The 19742-nt window shown below is 40.6% G+C and overlaps 2 protein-coding genes across 2 annotated transcripts; one reads left to right on the top strand and one right to left on the bottom strand.

Annotated features, from left to right (window-relative positions):
- Positions 1–3: 3 nt before the first annotated feature.
- Positions 4–4798, bottom strand: dorip1 (dopamine receptor interacting protein 1). Its single transcript, XM_034111728.2, has 5 exons — positions 4489–4798; positions 3741–4265; positions 2628–2717; positions 1943–2077; positions 4–1084 (listed from the first exon to the last, which is right to left on the bottom strand). The coding sequence occupies exons 1-5, from the start codon at positions 4572–4574 to the stop codon at positions 901–903; spliced, it is 1020 nt and encodes a 339-aa protein (XP_033967619.1). The 5' UTR covers positions 4575–4798; the 3' UTR covers positions 4–900.
- Positions 4799–4939: 141 nt separating this feature from the next.
- mthfd1b (methylenetetrahydrofolate dehydrogenase (NADP+ dependent) 1b) lies at positions 4940–16354 on the top strand. Its single transcript, XM_034111712.2, has 28 exons — positions 4940–5195; positions 7231–7315; positions 7405–7464; positions 7567–7620; positions 8040–8176; positions 8330–8430; positions 8543–8679; positions 8981–9092; positions 9197–9324; positions 9495–9592; positions 9747–9920; positions 10109–10245; positions 10358–10404; positions 10484–10591; positions 10677–10751; positions 10842–10944; positions 11193–11269; positions 11439–11579; positions 11662–11730; positions 11846–11957; positions 12157–12296; positions 12677–12718; positions 12867–12967; positions 13707–13884; positions 14162–14269; positions 14408–14560; positions 15568–15665; positions 15772–16354. The coding sequence occupies exons 1-27, from the start codon at positions 5158–5160 to the stop codon at positions 15655–15657; spliced, it is 2805 nt and encodes a 934-aa protein (XP_033967603.1). The 5' UTR covers positions 4940–5157; the 3' UTR covers positions 15658–15665; positions 15772–16354.
- The last annotated feature ends 3388 nt before the right edge of the window (positions 16355–19742 follow it).

Below are 19742 nucleotides of genomic sequence, written 5' to 3'. Positions count from 1 at the left end.
TATTTTTATTCTGCATAGAAAGAAAATTGGCTGATCAATGCCTGATGCATCACTTCCAGAACTTTCTTTGGCAGAGGCACTGTGTAATGCCAAGTATTCCTTAAAGAGGCCCTATTATGCTTCTTTCCTGTAGTGTGTTATCCTTTGTTTACCTTGTAACATCACAAATGTGAGCAGACTGGGCTCTGGTTTCAAACAGAGGGTGAAAAGAGGTGCGGCAGTATGAGAACAATAAAGACCTTTTTGTACATTAAAGCATGTACAGATGCCACAATAGAGGCACAAAATACAAATATGAAGCTGAAAATGAGGATAATAGGGCTCCTTTAAGGTTTTTTAAATGTGTAAATATGCATGTTTCCTTTGTTGTAGCGACAGAAAAAAGATACTTCAGACTGCCCTCCATGCCTCCAATTTAAGACATCGTTAAAAAAAGAGTAAACCTGGACAGGGACAATAGCCTTGTTGGGTTGGTTTTTATCCTCAGACCATGGTGTAAATAGAAAAAGGCACCAGCAAAATTATAAACTTGCAATTTTGATAGAAATTAGATATACAGTAACTGTCGTCCCCTATTGCTATACAATAGCAACTGCACCCTCAGAGTGTAATCCATTAACCATGGCGTTTTTAACACATCAATCTCCCTCGTTTGTCGGGTAACTGAATACGCATTACTCACTGCTACTGTCATTTAGGCATATCAACCCAGAACTATTATAGTCCATTATATTCTTGGATACCAAGCATGCCCAAAATAAATTTAGCAAATTAAGATTTCTGCAAGCAGTCAGCAAAAAATGAAGGAAGCTGACAGGAATGACTCATAAAAGAACTAATGATATGATAAGTATAAAATAATCGTATAAAACATATTTGTAGGAATTTTGTGTGATAAGTTCACTTGTCGGAGGAGCGGATGTAGACCAGAGAGGAGAGCAGCAGGAGCTCAGGGGGCCGGTGCAGCAGGATGAGGTTGTCGCTCCTCAGACCGTCGTAGTGCATCCAGCAGCCATCTATCTGGAAGGCTGCGGAGTAGTGATGCTCCTCCTTGTTGAAGAGTGTGGCGCCCTCTAGTAAGTACCTGTGGAGAAATAATAGTTCTTCAATTAAAAACAAATTCTTTATGATGTTCAGGATAGGTAAAGAAAGAGCAGAGAAAAAGTTGTAGAAGAAGAACTAGATAATTTATTTTGCAAAACAAATCTTGTGTCTTTAAATTCCGAAATATTTCTTAAAGGTCTCCTATTATACTGTTTTTAATCAATATATTATAGGTCTCAGATATATACAAAACATGTCTCTGAAGTGTTTGGCTCGATATACGAAACAGATCATGTATTGTAGCATCCCATAATCCCCTCTGTTTCAGCCCTGTTCCAAAAGTGCTGCTTCTGTCTGTTACTTTAGATGAAAATAAGGAGCCCCTCCCCACGCCCCTCTGAGAGATATTTGGTTAAAAAGAACACAATGGTGCTCTCGGAGGAGAATCAGGTGATAAAGTGTGGGGGGGGGGGGGTTACCTTGGTTGGTGATTGGCTAATGGTTACACAAGTCAAAAAAACGTTATGCCATCCCAAAGTGGCCAAAATCTGATCAGCTCATTTTCAGACAGGTTTTTATATAAATGGATCAGGACAAAAAGTGAGCAAATCTTTTTTCCTGAAACTTCCAGAATCTCTTTACACAGAGGATGAAAAAGTGAATCGACATGAAAAAGTGGATTTTGCATTATAGGTGACCTTTAATAAATGTGCTATCATCTCATGATCCGATGTGGAGAATGCTTTGGTACAGCACTGTATACCAAGCCAATTAAAAACAAATGTTAAACTTGCTAATTATCGGTTGAGCTTTAAATTTGCCAGTTTTTTTATTCTGAAAATTGGGAAATATATTTTTTTAATAATCCTTCTTCTTTAGTACCCATGCAGCTCCTTACCTGTGCTGGCAGAGAGCTAGATGGTACGGCACATAGGACAGCTCCTCTGACTTCCACTGCTGCATGTTGAGAATGACAAAGGGTGGGGGTCCATGGCAGAAAACCCTCTGAGAGAACTCCCTCAGTCCATCACACCTAAATAAAAAAGGAGACATTGGTTAAGGAAGGGAGATAATAGTTGAGTGAAGTAGAAGATGATAAAAAACTAGGGCTGTGAGATTATGGCAAAAATCATAATTATGATTATTTTGGTCAATAATTGATATCACGATTATTAAATACAATTATTCATTGACTTTGAAAACATCCATTTATTGAACTTTAAAACAAATACAAATAATAATTTGAACAGTATCTTTTTAACTGTTGATTACCCTGAACGTATAATTCAACTGAAAACCCAATACAAAAATAAATCAAATAAATGATACATTTAAATAAATAATATCAAAATAATAAATACCAATAAACAAGCTCAACAAATATTTTGGAGCGCACTTCAACAAGCTACTAAACATATATAAATACAAATAAATTAGATCAAATATGTTGCCGTGCACTGTCACAACCTAGCAAAGCAAAATAATAGTTTTTTTCGATTATGTTGTTTTCGTAATTGTGGCAGGCCAAAATCGTAATTGCGATTAATTGCACAGCCCTAATAAAAACCCTCCCTGTGTCTCACCCCAGTTCTGAGCAGAGCAGGAGTTTGGGGCAGAAGAACCCATCCACGGCCGACTGGATGGGGTCTCTGTGAGGAAGCTCATGAGGAGGGCTGGAGGAAAAATATCACAAATAGAGTTCCTGTCAATAACACACCATTGACCAACTTAAAATACTCTCATACCAAGACAATTCAGATGAATGGCATGAATATATGGATTAACATACACTTAAACAGGTGGAATTTAGTTTAGTATGTCAGGGGGTGAACATTCATCTTATTTAAGTATGAATCTCTGCTGCAGTTGACCTAAGCCATTAGTATTATTGAAGTGTTGACAAGTGACCTCTGGGACAAAGTCCAGAGACATTTGATATGTTAAGCATTTGCTACAGAGTATGACTAGATAAAGACAGCTGTTGGTGCACACTTGATCTACGTCCTGAGAAGTAGTGGAAGAAGTGTTCACATCTTTAACTTATTTGTTCCTTTTTAAGTGTTTTAAAATGTTGGATATCTGAATTAATAGTACTGCTGCATTAAAGTGTTGCATTTTATTGACTTTTCTGTTTATGGTTTTGTTCATTTTAACTCCTTTTCGTACTGTTGTGTATTTTAATCTACATTAATGCATTGTATTCTATAAGATCATCAAATGTTTGTAGCATCACTGTCTTCCTGTCAAGAGCCATACATCTCTAAAAAAAAATACATGTTTTCACGAGTTATTGAGGAAAACAATGATGCTTTGTAACAATGCCTTTCGCAGCTGATCCTATTAAAATAGTTTATTCAGCTCAAGAAGTATCTTATCAAGTAAGATCGTTTCTCAACACATTAAGCAAAACGTTATCCTTCAGTTTATCAAAAGAGTGATAACACATATGGGAGATACACTGTTTTCACTGCACAGGAAGGGGATGGAACATTTCACATGCCTTTGAGTGAAACGTACCATATGTGTCACTTACATGTAGTGGAGTGTATAGAGCAGAAAATGCAAACACTCCAGTAAAGTAAAGGTTGCTTGGATTTTACTCAACTACAGTACATTTCTGGTCCATGATTCTCTAAGAAGTAGCATCCAGTTCCATGTGTAACATCCAGATAATATGACTCCTGTGTGCAGTGTACCTGATGTTGATGGTCACCTTGATGAACTCCTGGAAGCGGCTGGGGCAGCTCCAGTTGGTGCACAGGCTCTCCTGCATGGTGGACATGAGGTTCTCCAGGTTCTCTGTGAAGTTCTCGTGCTCATTCCCAAACAGGTCAATCTCCAGTGCTGCCTGGTGCACCTGAGAGCGGTACTGTCTTTTAGACATCCTGTCCAAGATCCACAGCACCTTCACTGTGGTGTAGTCACAGGAGTCCATCAGGTTGAGGAAGTACTCCACAAACTGCTTGCCCAGGAACACAGCCAGCTCCCTGGGAAAGCCCTCGTTGTCCCGCAGGATCACATACAGGATCACGAGGAAGCCATCGATGGTGCAGGTGTTTTTGAGGTTGATTTTGACGTACAGAGGGGTGCAGGATATAGCCTTTCGCCCTGCTTTAATAGTAAAGACGCCCCCCCAAGGCAGCACAGGCCTCCAGAAGGAGCGATCCTCTTCCTCATTGTTGTTGATGGAGGCACGGATTTCCTCAAACAGTGTCTTAGACCTAAAGAGACAAATGCATAGCAGAGGATTATAGGTGTTTAGTTTGTTGCACATATGGGTTTGGACTGGATAATGTTATAATACGGCGGCAATACTACTAAGTAAGTCTATGTAAACATACGTGAGTTAGCTGGAAATGACAAAACAAGCAACGCAATGTCAAGTAATAGACACAACCCCAAAAGCATGCTAGCTTAAAACATTAGCAGCTGCTATCTATTTACCTTTCGAAGTGGAGATTGTTCTCAGTGTTTGTTATTAGCGTTTGGAAGTCTTCGGTATCGCTCAAAACACAGTATCTACTCTCCATAGCTCTCGGTATTTCTTCATGTCTTAAATCGGACTGAAGCAAGCTATCTAAGTATAGTTTGTTCTCGCACTTTCTGGTGGTTATCCGAGTGACGACGCCCTGGCAAGGGTCAAAACAATCCCGATGAAACGTCAAGTTGGGCAAATACAAACACTGCTGTGTTTTTAACGGATATCAAAGCGATGTGTTAATACAGTGCTGCCCTCTGCTGGTTCTCAGCGTTATTACATTCTGTGTAGTCCCGCCCATCACCACACGCCCTTAAAAACTGGAAATCCTATTGGTTGTTAGGTTCTACTAACATGTTATACTAGGCATGCAATTGGCTGTGAGAGTTGACAGTTTGTCAATGGCCGCGCCCTTCTCTGTAGCCTTAACGCTATTCCTGAAAGTTAATACGATGGTTTTCATTTGTAGTGCTTGAGTTGTGAATAGAGCCTACGCCATCCCCTTTGACTCACAACACTTTTTGAGTAAACTTAAGTTTGTGGTAGTCCTCCCCGTGCTCCTCTCTTCTGGTCAGTCTGCGAGTGTGTGCACGAGACACCAGCATCTTACAACAAGGATATTCTGGACCAAAAATATGTCGGCTCAAATCATAAGCGGGAAAGAGGTTTCAGCGTAAGTAACAGACTTTATCCTGCTCCTTTATTGCTGCATATAGAGCCAAATACGTGTAAACAGCGTGACGAAACGTGTGTGTGTGCTGGCTAACTAGGCTGCTAACTAGTTAAGTTAACGGTATTAAAAGGTAAAGTTAACGTCACTTCAGTCATACAAAAACGACTCTGTAGGACCCTTATGCATGTGTAACATACATATGTTATATATTTTATATTGTATTTTCTTGTCAGTGTTTGCAGCACATCATTCTTTCTTAATTTAGTTGTATTGGTTGCACATTATGCTGTCCACGTGAATGAAGTGTGCCCCAACAGTTACTATACATCCAGCTTCTAAAACACAGTGGACTCTTTCTCAAGTTGAATGGTATATTTATTTACTGAAAGTAAATAGATGAGTAATTGTTCTATTCTATTTACAATGCTGGGAGTGTAACTACATTTTCTGTGGCCATTGTGTTAATACTAAATGTACTGACATGTGACTGTCACTTGTGTGATTTGGTGGTATTACATCATGTCAGATCATTGAAAACTTCAATAGTTGCAAATCCTGCAGCATTATATAAGAAGCTGTGTGATATGATCTTTGCCCTGTAGGTACAGAAACCTCAGGTGATGGCAAACACCCTTCATGAAAACCTAACTTTTTCAGCAAATTTGTTTTCCTCACTGTTTTATTATTTGAGTGTAATTTTCATAATATTTTCGTATTAGTTTTCGTTTTGAATGAATTGCTTACCATGCACAGTTTAGGATAGGGTTTTTGGTAAAGAGAATACACATTTAATTGAGTTGCATGTGCTTGTCACAAGACGTAACAGCCTGCACCCTGTTAAAAGCCCCTCACAGTACTCATTAGTTTAATTAAATTCACAGATCTGACATGCATTCAGTTGGAGGCTTTACATTCATTATTTTTGAAGCTTGACAAAAGCTGATCATTGATTGTTCTCTAGACCTTTATGGACTTTGGTTTGATTTATGAGTGTCTCTGCCTTTCAGGAAATTAAATGTTCTACTATGCTTACGTGAGGTCTTTAAGGAAGTACCATTGGCCGGGCCACAATCAAAGCCCAACAGTACTGTGTATTGTATGAGTGTTACAGGAATATGGCCCTAGTTGATCAGTGACCTGTGATAAAGATATCTACTATTGTATATAAGATAAGGACTGTTGTTATGATGCAATCATGTATACTATTGCGATATGTGAAGTCTTAGAATTAGACATTTATATGTTTAGCCCTTAATTACTCCAACCTCCTTTTTGTGAATAAATGAAAAGCAACATAGGGCAGGTTATATGTGAAATATTGTCCTTAAAGAACAAACTTTCAAAAGTAGGTATTTGATATATATGGCTTGCACATACATGTCGATTTAAAATGTGTATTTTGTCCAAAGTGCCATCTGCTTTAAAGTGCCTGATGTTTTGAAGACATTAAGATCATCAGGTTATGTGGGCCCTTTGGATGAAGATTACAAACACAAAACACACATTTTGTACGGTCATAGGGGCAAAAACACTCAAAGGTAACTTCAAATGTATTTCAAAGTGGTGTCACTCCACTTTGTCATGCATCCTTCATCAATGGTGATCCCATGGTGTATTCTACCATGACTGCCAATGAAGGTAATGTGATGCAGAAAGATACTGTTTAATAAGAGTTTAAAATGTGATCATCTGTCTATCTCCGGAGCTTCTTGAGCAACAGCGTGGATGAAGAAAAACGCTGTCAGTTTTAAGCTTTATACTGACACGCTAGATCTTATAATGGATTGTAATGTAAAGTTAAAGACCAGTATCTTTGTGTCACTGCTGTCTTTGATTGTTTAGTTGACTTGAGGTTATCTACTGTACAAGTTGAGTGGACAACAAATAAAGATAAAGACAAATACCAAAGATAAGATTCTCATTCTCTTCAACTGACTCTCTGATGACCTGGCACTGGAGATTGAAGGCATATGGAAAAATGATGTCACTAAATAAGAGATTAACAAACTTTTATTCTGTTGTCTTTCTTTCTCAGGAAGGTGAGGGAAGGTCTCAAGAAGGATGTGGAGCAGATGAAGCTTCAGGACCCAAACTTCAAACCCGGTCTGGTGGTTTTACAGGTAAGTGTACATTTGAAACAGGAACCTGTATTATTTTATATACTACTTTTTGTAAGTTACTCGTGTATCTATATGGGTGTCGTTTGCAGGTTGGAGACCGCGATGATTCAAATCTGTACATCAGCATGAAGTTGAAGGCTGCAGCAGAGGTGCAACATTTATTTACACACAGTTCGTACACCACACATTTTCTACAAACTGTTTGCAATCAGTCCCAATTTCGGGTCTAATCTCTGCTTCTGTGAACACAGATCGGAATAAACGCTACACACATGAGACTGCCCAAGACTGCAACGGAGGAGGAGGTGAGAGTGGATTTGAAGTATTATTGTGTCCCAGGTTTTTATTTGACTGTATACACAGTGTTAATATGCAACTAGTAACTGTGTTGGAGTCACATTATGAAATAACAAAATCAATGTAATTGTAATCGGCTATGGTAACTGGGTAATATAAAAATATATACATGTTTTAACAGGGTAACTACGTTTTACATTTCAAAAGTTAACTTCCAAACACGGTCACACTCACAGTAAGACACTTGACTGTATTCAAGGATGTAAAACATGAGATAGTCAACATGATTTTCAGTGCAGTGACATTGGCGCAAAGTTTAACATTTTAAGGAGGCTTTAGGTGCCATAACAAAATATGGATAGTAAGGTTAATTGTTAAATGACAGGAGAAGGACATGGGATTGTAAAGGCTGTCTGTCTGTCTGTAGGTTCTTCACTGCATCACAGAGGTGAACGAGAACTCGTCTATCCACGGCCTCATCGTGCAGCTGCCCTTAGACTCAATCCACAAGATGGACACGGAGAAGGTCACCAACGCCGTGGCCCCAGAGAAGGACGTAGACGGGTAGGCACATACTTAACTAAAGATCAGGGTTTTATTTTAGGGTTTGCTTATTGGTGCTTATTTGCTTCCATTGAGTTTAGTTGAAATAATGAAAATCTCAACTGTTGGAGAGCTTTAATTTGCAATGTTTTATGTCTTCGGATCCATTCTCAGGCTGACCAGCATCAATGCGGGGAAGCTGTCACGCGGGGACTTGGGCGACTGCTTCATCCCCTGCACACCAAACGGCTGCATGGAGTTGATCAGACAAACCGGTAAACAGAACTTCATGCACCCCTTTAAACAATACAAATAATCTGGGCCATGAAAATATACGACAAACAATCGAATAAGTCCAGAAGTAATGTATCCATCTCCTCTCTACAGGTGTGTCTGTGGCAGGGAAGAAAGCCGTAGTGGTTGGTCGCAGCAAGATTGTGGGCGCACCGATGCACGACCTGCTGCTGTGGAACAACGCCACCGTCACCACCTGCCACTCTAAAACCACTGATCTCCCTGGAGAGGTAGACACGCCTCCATCCAACACAGGAATAAAGTCATTAGCAACAGAGCATATAATGCAACTGATCATTGTTGTTGTTGAAACTTCATAAACAATACATTCCATGACATGCTGGGAGTAACCGACCTATGCTGCCATCGTGTGGTGTAAAACAATACTGCATGTTTTGCTAGTCTTTAATTGTTTTATTTCTATAAACTCTCATAAATGTAATTCCCACCAGGCTTAGTTTTATCTGTATCAATGCCACTCTTTTATTTATTGAGGACTCTCTTATGTAAATCTCTGTTTTCCTTGTCCAGGTGGGCAGAGCAGACATCTTGGTTGTGGGCATCGGGAAAGCAGAGATGGTGAAAGGAGAGTGGATCAAGAAGGGAGCAGTGGTCATCGACTGTGGCATCAACCATGTCCCAGGTTCCACTCCAAGTTTCATTCTGCTTTAAAGCATTGGACTCTGGAGTTTAATCCCTGAGTCGAGTGATTGCATTTACTTATAAAGTTTCCCTCTGTGCTTTCAGATGAGACTAAAGCCAGCGGTAAGCGGGTGGTGGGTGATGTCCACTACGCCTCAGCCAAGGAGCAGGCCGGCTTCATCACCCCTGTGCCGGGGGGGGTGGGACCCATGACTGTGGCCATGCTGATGGCGGTAAGCTCCATCTCATGGTGTCATTAAAGGACATTTTGTTGTTATCATTTCTATCATGACTTATTTAGTTTCAACACAGCAAGTAAAGGACATTTCAATGTATTATTTATTTAGTTCTGTAGTCACATGTAACCTGGATTTTGAAAGAATGACTGTTTCTTTGTTTCTAGAACACCGTGTTGAGTGCGAAGCGCTTCTTGGACAGCCACCAACCAGGGAAGTGGAACATTACTTACACCAAACTCAACCTTCAGAAGCCTGTGCCAAGGTTTGTTCCATAATCTTCCTCATTCTGTCATTCACATGCTCTGTTAACTTGTCACAGAAGGATCGATTACATTTGGTAAACCACTTGTTGCCGTTTCCTCTTTATGTTGAGATCAAAAAGTGATTTTGTGTCTTGTTTTAATAACTCCAAACAGCGACATTGTGATTTCTCGCTCCTGCGTGCCCAAGCCTATCGACGGTCTGGCGAGAGAGGTGGGCCTGCTGTCTGACGAGGTGGAGCTCTACGGCAAGACTAAGGCCAAGGTCCAGCTGAGTATCATCAAGCGCCTGCAGGCTCAGCCAGACGGCAAATATGTGGTGGTCACTGGGTAAGCTGTCTGCACCTTTATCTGCTGACTCAACTGTACTGTTTGTTTTTCCCTGGCCTGCAGACTGTATATTTGTTTTAATGTTGCAAACTAAAGCAAGATCCGAATCCTTTTTTTGATATAACCCAGCTTCATTTAAATGATTACTTGTTAGTTTTAATATGTTCCATTATATTTTCTGTCTACAGCATTACACCCACCCCCCTTGGCGAAGGGAAGAGCACCACCACCATCGGTCTGGTCCAGGCCCTGGGAGCCCAAATGAAGCTCAATGTGTTTGCTTGTGTCCGACAGCCTTCTCAGGGGCCCACGTTCGGCATCAAAGGTGAGCTGTGGATTAATGTGCGCTTAGCAAGAGGTGGCACAGGTTTACAAGCTGTTCAAATTGAAAGTTGGAGTCATGCTCTGGTTTGTTTAACTCTGTCTTCTTTCTGCAGGTGGTGCTGCAGGAGGTGGATATTCTCAAGTCATTCCAATGGAAGAGGTACTACACTGCTCTTTGAAGTTAGTATTTAACTGCTTGTTTAAAAGTCAAATTAACAATTAGGTCTGTTCATTTTTAGTTTAACCTCCATCTCACCGGGGACATTCACGCTATCACGGCTTCCAACAACCTGGTATCTGCTGCCATTGATGCTCGCATGTTCCACGAGTCTACGCAGACTGACAAGGTGGGTACTCCGTTCGGACCGTGAAACACACTCTTTGTAATGTGTGTACTCGGACTATAATACGTCTCTTCCTGTTCATCCTCAGGCTCTGTATAACCGCCTGGTCCCGCTCATTGGAGGACAGAGGAAGTTCTGCCCGATCCAGATCAACAGACTGAGAGTTAGTTATAGATCAAAGATTTGTAGGTTTTGACTCACACCCCAGAGTGTGGCGTACGGCTTACATTTAAGTGTTTCTGTATTTGTTTAGAAACTGGGCATAGAAAAGACTGATCCCTCCACTCTGACTGAAGAAGAGATCACCCGCTTCGCCCGCCTGGACATTGAACCAAGCTCTATCACCTGGCATAGAGGTATGAAGTCTCTTGATCCTCATGACATAACATTATCTCTCTCATTAAATCCACTGTATGTAAGTCAGGGCTTGGAATCATTAGAGTGATATATCCACTATACGATGGATACAAGATAATAGCGGTTTAAAAATGTTGATATACTGAGTTTTGCACTCAACATATTTAGAATATTTTTTTCGAACCCCGCAAATGATGCGGTTTTCGAACAATATATTGTGATTGTATTAATAATTGTGTCATTTTAGTGTTGGATACCAATGATCGGTTCCTGAGGAAGATCACGATCGGCCAGTCACCGACTGAAAAGGGATTCATAAGGGAGGTAAAGAGATATGAACAACAGCCATGTTTAAACTGTCTGTAATACACAGCAATGTATATTATAGAACAATACATGTGTGTGCTTTCATCTTTTCTTCTTGTATACTGAGTGTAACGTCTTATTTGACCACTTTATTAATTAATCTATTAATGTCCGCTCTGTTTTCTAGGCTCAGTTTGACATCACAGTGGCCAGTGAGATCATGGCGGTGCTCGCCCTCACCAGCAGCATGGAGGACATGCGTCAGCGTCTGGCCAAGATGGTCGTGGCCACCAGCCGCGGAGGAGCGCCCGTCACCACCGAGGACCTGGTCAGTGCCGCACGCTCCCTTCTGACGGGACCTTCTAATTAAGTATTGTGCAGACATAATACCCTGCTGCATTTCTCTACAGGGTGTGAGCGGCGCGCTAACTGTGCTAATGAAAGATGCCATCAAGCCCAACCTGATGCAGACCCTGGAGGTGAGTACGACACACATCCTGACCTTTGCACCTCCATTGAAATTGTTTTTTCAAGCCAAAGAAGTTGCCTTAAGTTATGGGCTTTGTATCATATGTGATTTGTCTGAATCCACAGGGAACGCCTGTGTTTGTCCATGCCGGCCCGTTTGCCAACATCGCCCACGGCAACTCTTCCATCCTAGCTGATAAAATAGCTTTGAAGCTGGTTGGACCCGAGGGCTTTGTGGGTAAGTGGATCTGAGAAAATGGCTGTAATTTGTAATATTAGCTCTTCTTTGTTCTGCAGTGCTACAGTAGATTGTTTGCTGTGTTGAAAGTACAAATGATTTAGTGTCCGATGTCATATAATTTGAAGGTTGTAACTCACAGTTGGGATTCTGTTACTATTCTCTTCTGACTCACAATCCTTGTCAATTGTGCAAACAGTGACGGAGGCTGGCTTTGGAGCTGACATCGGCATGGAGAAGTTCTTCAACATCAAGTGTCGCTACTCGGGCCTGAGACCCCACGTGGTGGTGCTGGTGGCAACCGTCAGAGCCCTGAAAATGCACGGGGGAGGACCAACGGTGAGTAACACTACAGTTCTTAAATAAATATAGTATAAAGTTAAATGGATATATAACTGGTACACACATCTTCACTTGGTGAGGCACTTTCCCTCCAACAATCTCTCATAGAGTCTTTGTAATTCGACATGATGTTTGCCATTCTCCACTGAATACTGAACACAACATCAGAATCTACACAATGAATATTTCCTCTGTACAAAACAAGGTTTCCCTTCCCTTTGGAAAGGACAACTCACTGCTGGGAGTGTAACTACATTTTTACAACAATTTTAGAATAACTCTTACGCAAACAATTGTAATAGCCTCAGCTGTATAGGATTTGGTGATTTCATTGTTGGATTACTTTAATTGATTAAACATTTGTCTTATTTTATCAGGTCACTGCTGGGATGCCACTGCCTAAGGAATACATTGAGGAGGTAATGAATAACACGAGATTAATCAACATTTTGTATTTAAACGTTTTGTATGGAGAGCCTAAATCAATACTGTTAATACAGTTGCTGCTCTTAAATAACTTTTAATAATCTTATTTTAAAATGTATGCATGTCTGTACCCTCATGTAGAACCTGGAGCTGCTGGAGAAGGGCTGCAGCAACATGAGGAAGCAGATCGAGAATGCACAGCACTTCGGCGTGCCGGTGGTGGTGGCCGTCAATGCTTTCAAGTAAGTGGTGGATGACCACGGTAGCAATGGACTCATTATCAGTAACACCTAAAGCTGCTTTAACCATCCATATGTTCATATACAAATATACCCAATGACTGCAAGTAATGTTAAAGGCTTCCTTCAGAGAATGATCCTCTGCAGCCTCTTGGCAACATTCAGCACATTATTTTACATTTGACAGCAAGCTACGTTACTGATTTTTGTTCAATCTCACCACTCTTATCAACCCCGTTTCCCAACGCAGTCAACAGACCAACATATCTGATAGACCTTCTGTATGTACCTGCCCAGCCAAAAACAACAGAGACAAAGTAGCTGGGGAAGATAGGGCACCATCTAGCGGCTGGAGAGCAAGATATTAATGTCGGGAGCTTGCAGGGACCAACAACTTAACTGAAAGTGAATATAAGACTTGCATCTGTCAATGTTTTGTGTGCAGCTTATTGTTGCCAAATAAAATGGATTAAATCAGATTTAAAGATGGGTCAAGAGATTATACATCTGTTTTCGGTTCAATTTTTCTTCTCACATTTATGTTGACTGGCTGAATAGAAGCAAAGAAAAATGCCTCCGTACCTCAAAGGAAAATATATGGCCTTCACTTGAGGTGGATAGGTATTTCATCAGCAGAGCGAGTTTGGTGATGAATAGACGTGTAATTAACATGTAGTTGAGAGGTGCATTATTTAAAGCCTCTTTATTTCCCGCATGTATCTGTGATGGTTTGATCCTGCAGGGCAGACACTGAGCTGGAGCTGGATCTGGTCTGCAGCATGGCCAAAGCAGCCGGAGCCTTCGACGCCGTGCGCTGCTCCCACTGGGCCGAAGGTGGAGCCGGTGCTGTGGCCCTAGGGCAGGCTGTCCAGAGGGCCTCCGAGGCCCCCAGCAAGTTCAAGTTCCTCTATGATTTGGAGGTATGGGCCATCACATTTTCTATTTTTTCCAAGATGGTTAAGGGCAAGTATTTGAAATTGCCAGAAAATGTGCATGTTATTATATTCGTTTTGACTGTAAAGGGGAATGAAAATGTAAGGCACACTGAAGCTCTCAACAATGAAGAAATTCCCTCTTGCCTGTACTTAAAAACTGTTGACAAAATCATATTTTTGGTTTAGTAAACAAAACAATGTTTTGCACGAGTTAGTCAACATTGGAATTGTTTCTAATTTGAATAATACAATTCCTCTTTAGCTCCCTATTGCTGATAAGATTCGAATAATCGCCCAGAAGATCTACGGAGCGGACGATATTGAGCTTCTCCCAGAGGCTCAACACAAGGTGGAGCTCTACACCAAGCAGGTCAGAAACATGTTGGTTTTCCTCCTCTGTCAGGCCTGCATGTTGGCAGCTGCTGTTATTAAATCTGGATTTACAATGCTTAATGAGTCCTTTTGTTAACAACCTAATACATGTTTTTGTTCACTCCTCTACCCTCAGGGTTTCAGTAATCTGCCAATCTGCATGGCGAAGACTCACCTGTCGCTCTCTCACGAGGCGGACAAGAAGGGCGTGCCCTCAGGCTTCATCCTGCCAATCAGAGACATCCGAGCCAGTGTGGGCTCCGGCTTTCTGTTTCCACTCGTCGGCACGGTAAGCTTACAAACAATGCATTTTCCTTCCCACAGTTCAGCAGCAGATTTATGTTCCGGTATTAGGGTGTGACGCTCCATCAAATAACATCACATTGTGTTTGCTACAGGCATCCGTCAGTCTTATAATTAGCATATTATTAATGTAGCAGTTAACTGTCATTATCTTTTCATTGAAATAACAGACGTGTTGACAAACACTGCTGTGATCAGGCTGTGCAAACAGTTTGCACAAAGGGCCTTCAAGTAAAAAGTGAATAGTTGAATCCATTCATGACTGCACACACCCTGGAAATGTAAAACAAACGGTGTCACCAACTGTTTGCTAAAGGTTCATCTCTGTGAATAAGAAAGCCAGACATCTTAACCAGGGAACTACTAACAAATACTTTGGTACAATTAATCAACCAATTAAACTATGTCATCTATAATACCGTACTTTTCGGACTATAAGCCGCGACTTTTTTCCCAGCTAACGGCCACTAGGGAACCTCCTAAATCTATGGATTTTACAGGTAAAATTAACCTTTAATACTATGGGCTCTATGACCGGTCCGCGCCCGCCACCTTTAAGCGGCGGGCTCCAGCAGGAAAAGCTGGAGGCCGGAAAAGAGTGAGACAGGTAGCGCGCCAAAGTAAAAGTGGAACCGAGAGACAGAACGAGAGCAAGACAGACGGACAATTTAGCTGCTGCGGCTTATATGCAGGTGCGCTTTATAGTCCGAAAAGTACGGTACATAAGAAAATAGTTTTGTAACCCAAATAATTTAGTTTTAAAGTGAATCACAGTATATTATCAAGGAAAACCTCCAAACTTTCCAATATATATCCATGCATTTTCAAATATATTCACTGTAATCACCTTGAATACATTCAGCCTTTGTTTAACTTGTTTCAAATGCCTCTTTGAACATGTGTACTTTTGAATGTAATGTAATGTATTGATTTGATTGATGGATTTATTGACTGTTTTACTAAAAAACGTCTTTCTCTCGCTGCTCCTCCTAGATGCCCACGATCCCCGGTCTGCCCACCAGGCCGTGTTTCTACGACATTGATCTTGACCCTGAGACTGAGCAGGTCAACGGGCTCTTCTGAGGCAGATGGTAAGAAGCTGGTTAAGATCTACAGATTCCTATCTCATACTATAGTTGACAGGCACATGGTTTTAAATATTGCCTTGTTTGTTTCTGCTTTATCCCCCTTCTGTAGAGATCCAGTGAGCATTAATGAAATGGGATGGACTACTAACTGGAAGCGCCTTCAGCTTGTCTGCTGGAACTGTTTGTTTGTTGATATTTTTCACTCAAACCCTTAAATGTGTAAATAATCTAATTTGTCTTGCCCACAAGGCTGCTGAAATCAAGAAACGTCATTATAACAGTCCTATTGACAATTATTTCAGTTACATGGATGCTGAACAACAAAAATAAGTCCCTTTTTTGTATTTGTAATCTCAAAACACTGACAATAATTGGCGTAGACTCTTAAGTGTCTAAATTGGAGCCTTATATGAACTAATTATGTATTTTACAATTGTGAGTGACTTTGGGATACATTTTAAATTGTTTTCTTTTTGAACAATCTTGTTACTCTTGCTTGTGAAATGTCCTATGTTGTCTCGTATTCTAATTGAATATTTCTAACACTTCTGTATGAATCATAATTTGAGAAATGAGTGGTTTCCACTTTTCACTCTAATAAAGTGTCCTTGGTTGAAAAAAGCCCACATGTAAAGTTTTTGTTTACCTTATTTATCAAACCTGTTTATATATATAAACACTGTTTTATATTTCACCTCGTGTTTTTCTTGACAATCAATAATTCAGGGTTCATACACTTTTTCACCAATGATTTTCAATGACTTTTCCATGACTTCTCAATGACCTTTACCTCATTTTCCATGACCAAAAAAAAATTACCACTGAAAATGGTTTATTTGAACATGGAACAGGAAAATAAGGTCTGCATATGAAACATGTAGTGCCTATCTAAAACAAATCAAATAGTAGGCTTACTAGCTTCTACACGCTGAAGCAACTGTAGTCAGGGATGCAAACTCATCAGGTATGAAAAAGGTGACAAGGATCCGACCCCACGGAATATCGGCTTTAAAATGAGGAACAGAGGATTTTAGCAGTCAGAACAACTAAAGCAGCAGTTAATAACAAACGCCAAAGAGTCACATCTCATAGAAATATATAAAAGCATTTATTTTAATTGTGTCAGTTTATAATTCTGGCAGCACTGTTGAGCATTTTGAAAATGTATTTTCATGCCTCTGTGCAAGGCTTAGTCTTTCTATCTGTATAGCCACTGGTGTAACTAAGTTCATAAACTCAACAAGTACTATACGGGGGTACAGTTTTGAGATACTTGTACTTTATTAAGTATTTCAATGTTTTGCTACTTTGTACTTCTACTCACTACAGTTCAGCGGTACATGGTGTACTTCTACTACTCTACAGTTCAGAGGTACATGGTGTACTTCTACTACTCTACAGTTCAGAGGTACATGGTGTACTTCGACTCCACTACAGTTCAGAGGTACATGGTGTACTTCTACTCCACTACAGTTCAGAGGTACATGGTGTACTTCTACTCACTACAGTTCAGAGGTACATGGTGTACTTCTACTCACTACAGTTCAGAGGTACATGGTGTACTTCGACTCCACTACAGTTAATTGTTTTATCGTGCTTTTATCGAGTCAATTCTGTCTTTTTCACTAATGTCATGGTTTGGTAACCTGACTTTGAAGAGCAGAAACTCTCTGAGTCAGATCGTAAAGTGGTCCAGCAGACTGATTGGTGAGCCACAGCTAAACCTGGAGACCCTGTACCTCAGGCAGTTACAGCGGTTATCCAGCTCCATATTAGACGATGACTCCCACCCTCTGCACTCAGAATTCAAGCTTCTTCCTTCGGGCCGGAGGTTACTCGTCCCAAGGAGTAGAACGAAGCGGTATAAAAACAGTGTTATCCCAGCAGCTATTGCACAAATTAACACATCATGGAGCGTCACACAGATGACTATTTTTATTAATTTATTTAATTGTGAATTTTGAATGTCCATGTTTGTACTAGTGTTTTCCTTCTTAAAATGTTTTTTAAATATTTTGAGATTTGGTTGAGCAGGGTATACTTGTACTTTTACTAGTCCTTTATTAGAGATGTGTCTGTTGTTTGTATTTGTTTTTAGTGTCAGGATGGAACTCTTGTCTTTTTGTCTGCAAACAGAAACTACCTACGGGTACAAATAAATAACCTGAACCTGAAAGTACATGGTGTACTTCGACTCCACTACTGTTCAGAGGTACATGGTGTACTTCTACTCCACTACATGTATTTAATACCTTTAGTTACTTCACAGATCTGGATGAATGATGTGAAATATAATCAAGTGTTAAATTAGACTTTAGTTCCACCTGGAGTAAATCCACAAGCTACCCTGCAGTATACAAAGTCATTCAAACTAGCTGCACCTTTACCAGCTTTGAGAACACTTTCATGATCAATCTTTATAAAACATATCATATATATTATTCTGAAATGGACCAATCTGCACAATGACTACTTTTACTGTCGCTACTTTCACTATATTTTGATGAGAATACTTTTCTACTTTTACTTGAGGAACATTTTGAATGCAGGACTTTTACTGAAACAGAGTATTCCTACACTATGGTACTTCTAATCTACTTTTAATCAAGAACAAGATCTGAGTACTTCTACTTTTACTCAAGTACAAGATCTGAGTACTTCTACTTTTACTAAAGTACAAGATCTGAGTACTTCTACTTTTACTAAAGTACAAGATCTGAGTACTTCTACTTTTATTAAGTACAAGATCTGAGTACTTCTACTTTTATTAAGTACAAGATCTGAGTACTTCTACTTGTAATCAAGTACAAGATCTATACTTATACCACCTCTGTTTATAGCCTATGAAAAAGACTATTAGAAAACGAAGGCTAAAGCTAACGTTAGCAGATAGTGACAATAGAGGCTTCTCAATACTCAAATTTCCCCTCCTCGACTCCCCTCCTCGAGACTTAGACCCGCCCACAGGAGATGCGAGCGGAGGACCGAGGAAAGAGGAGGGGAAGCAGCAGACGTTTAAAGAAATGAGAACTCCTCTCCTCTGAGCGGTCATATTAAAGCGACGTCCGTTCATTATTACGTGGCAACAGCTGCATCAGCTGTTGAGTGTTTTGTCATATTTTATAATCTCTGTTAGATCAGCTGAACATTGTTCCCCCACATATTTACTTTGAATTCATTGAGAGTGCGGTATAATGAGACAATAACAGGCTACAGATGCGGACACACACACACAAATATATTTATATAAATATATACAATTTAAAGTATGAGAGCACTCTCATAATAACGTAACACAATCAGAGACTGGATATATCCCCCCCCCCCCCCCCCCCGCCCCCCTGGTCGCTGAAATGGGGAATTGAAATTACGGGCCAAAAGTTGTATTTGCAAGTATTAAAAGTAAGGACATCAAACCAACTGAGACCCGTCTGTCCGCGGCATCTGCGCACTGTACAACACACACCTACACACTGTACAACACACACACCTACACACTGTACAACACACACCTACACACTGTACAACACACACCTACATACTGTACCACACACACCTACAGCTGCTAAAGCATAATCAGGCTACAGCCGTTGTGTATTTTATTATGTGAAGCACTAAATGGTTTTAGAAAAATATGGACTCTTTGTAGATATCTACTAAACTAAAGCAAATAAAGAGAGTAGGTCTGTTATACTGAGTGATATATATTTTACACACTGCTCTGCTTTCTGCAGGACCTCACAGCTGTTCTCACTGTAAACATCGCGTTGCGATGAGAGCAGGTTCTCAAATAATATCCAGGGGATGCATGCAGAGCTGTCATTGGCTGAGATAAGTCCGGCCGTGCGTCACGCCTCCACCGTTCCCGGAAATGCATCCGCGGAGGAGCCGTGGAGGAACCATCAGTGTATCCTCGGTTATAGCTCCTCCAGAGAGCCTCCTCGATGCTCGATCCTCGGTGTGCATTTAGAGAAATGAGACGTCCTTCAAAATGGCGCGCTGAAATTCATTTCCGGGTCACTACCGGAGGACCGAGGAGTCGAGGAGTCGAGGAGGGGAAATTTGAGTATTGAGAAGCCT

Source organism: Pseudochaenichthys georgianus, chromosome 22, assembly GCF_902827115.2.
Source record: "Pseudochaenichthys georgianus chromosome 22, fPseGeo1.2, whole genome shotgun sequence".
In the NCBI taxonomy this organism is placed as follows: Eukaryota; Metazoa; Chordata; class Actinopteri; order Perciformes; family Channichthyidae; genus Pseudochaenichthys; species Pseudochaenichthys georgianus.
This window is presented reverse-complemented; position numbering and strand designations above follow the sequence as displayed.

Bases quoted from the DNA above. Each gene is read 5' to 3' on its own strand.
- dorip1 (XM_034111728.2), bottom strand. From the start codon at position 4,574: ATGGAGAGTAGATACTGTGTTTTGAGCGATACCGAAGACTTCCAAACG. The intron at 4,266-4,488 runs GTAAATAGATAG...TTGTCTCTTTAG, and splicing joins AACAATCTCCACTTCGAAAG to GTCTAAGACACTGTTTGAGG. The intron at 2,718-3,740 runs GTACACTGCACA...TTTTTCCTCCAG, and splicing joins AAGGTGACCATCAACATCAG to CCCTCCTCATGAGCTTCCTC.
- mthfd1b (XM_034111712.2), top strand. From the start codon at position 5,158: ATGTCGGCTCAAATCATAAGCGGGAAAGAGGTTTCAGC. The intron at 8,680-8,980 runs GTAGACACGCCT...TTCCTTGTCCAG, and splicing joins CCACTGATCTCCCTGGAGAG to GTGGGCAGAGCAGACATCTT. The intron at 12,968-13,706 runs GTAAGTGGTGGA...TTGATCCTGCAG, and splicing joins GTGGCCGTCAATGCTTTCAA to GGCAGACACTGAGCTGGAGC.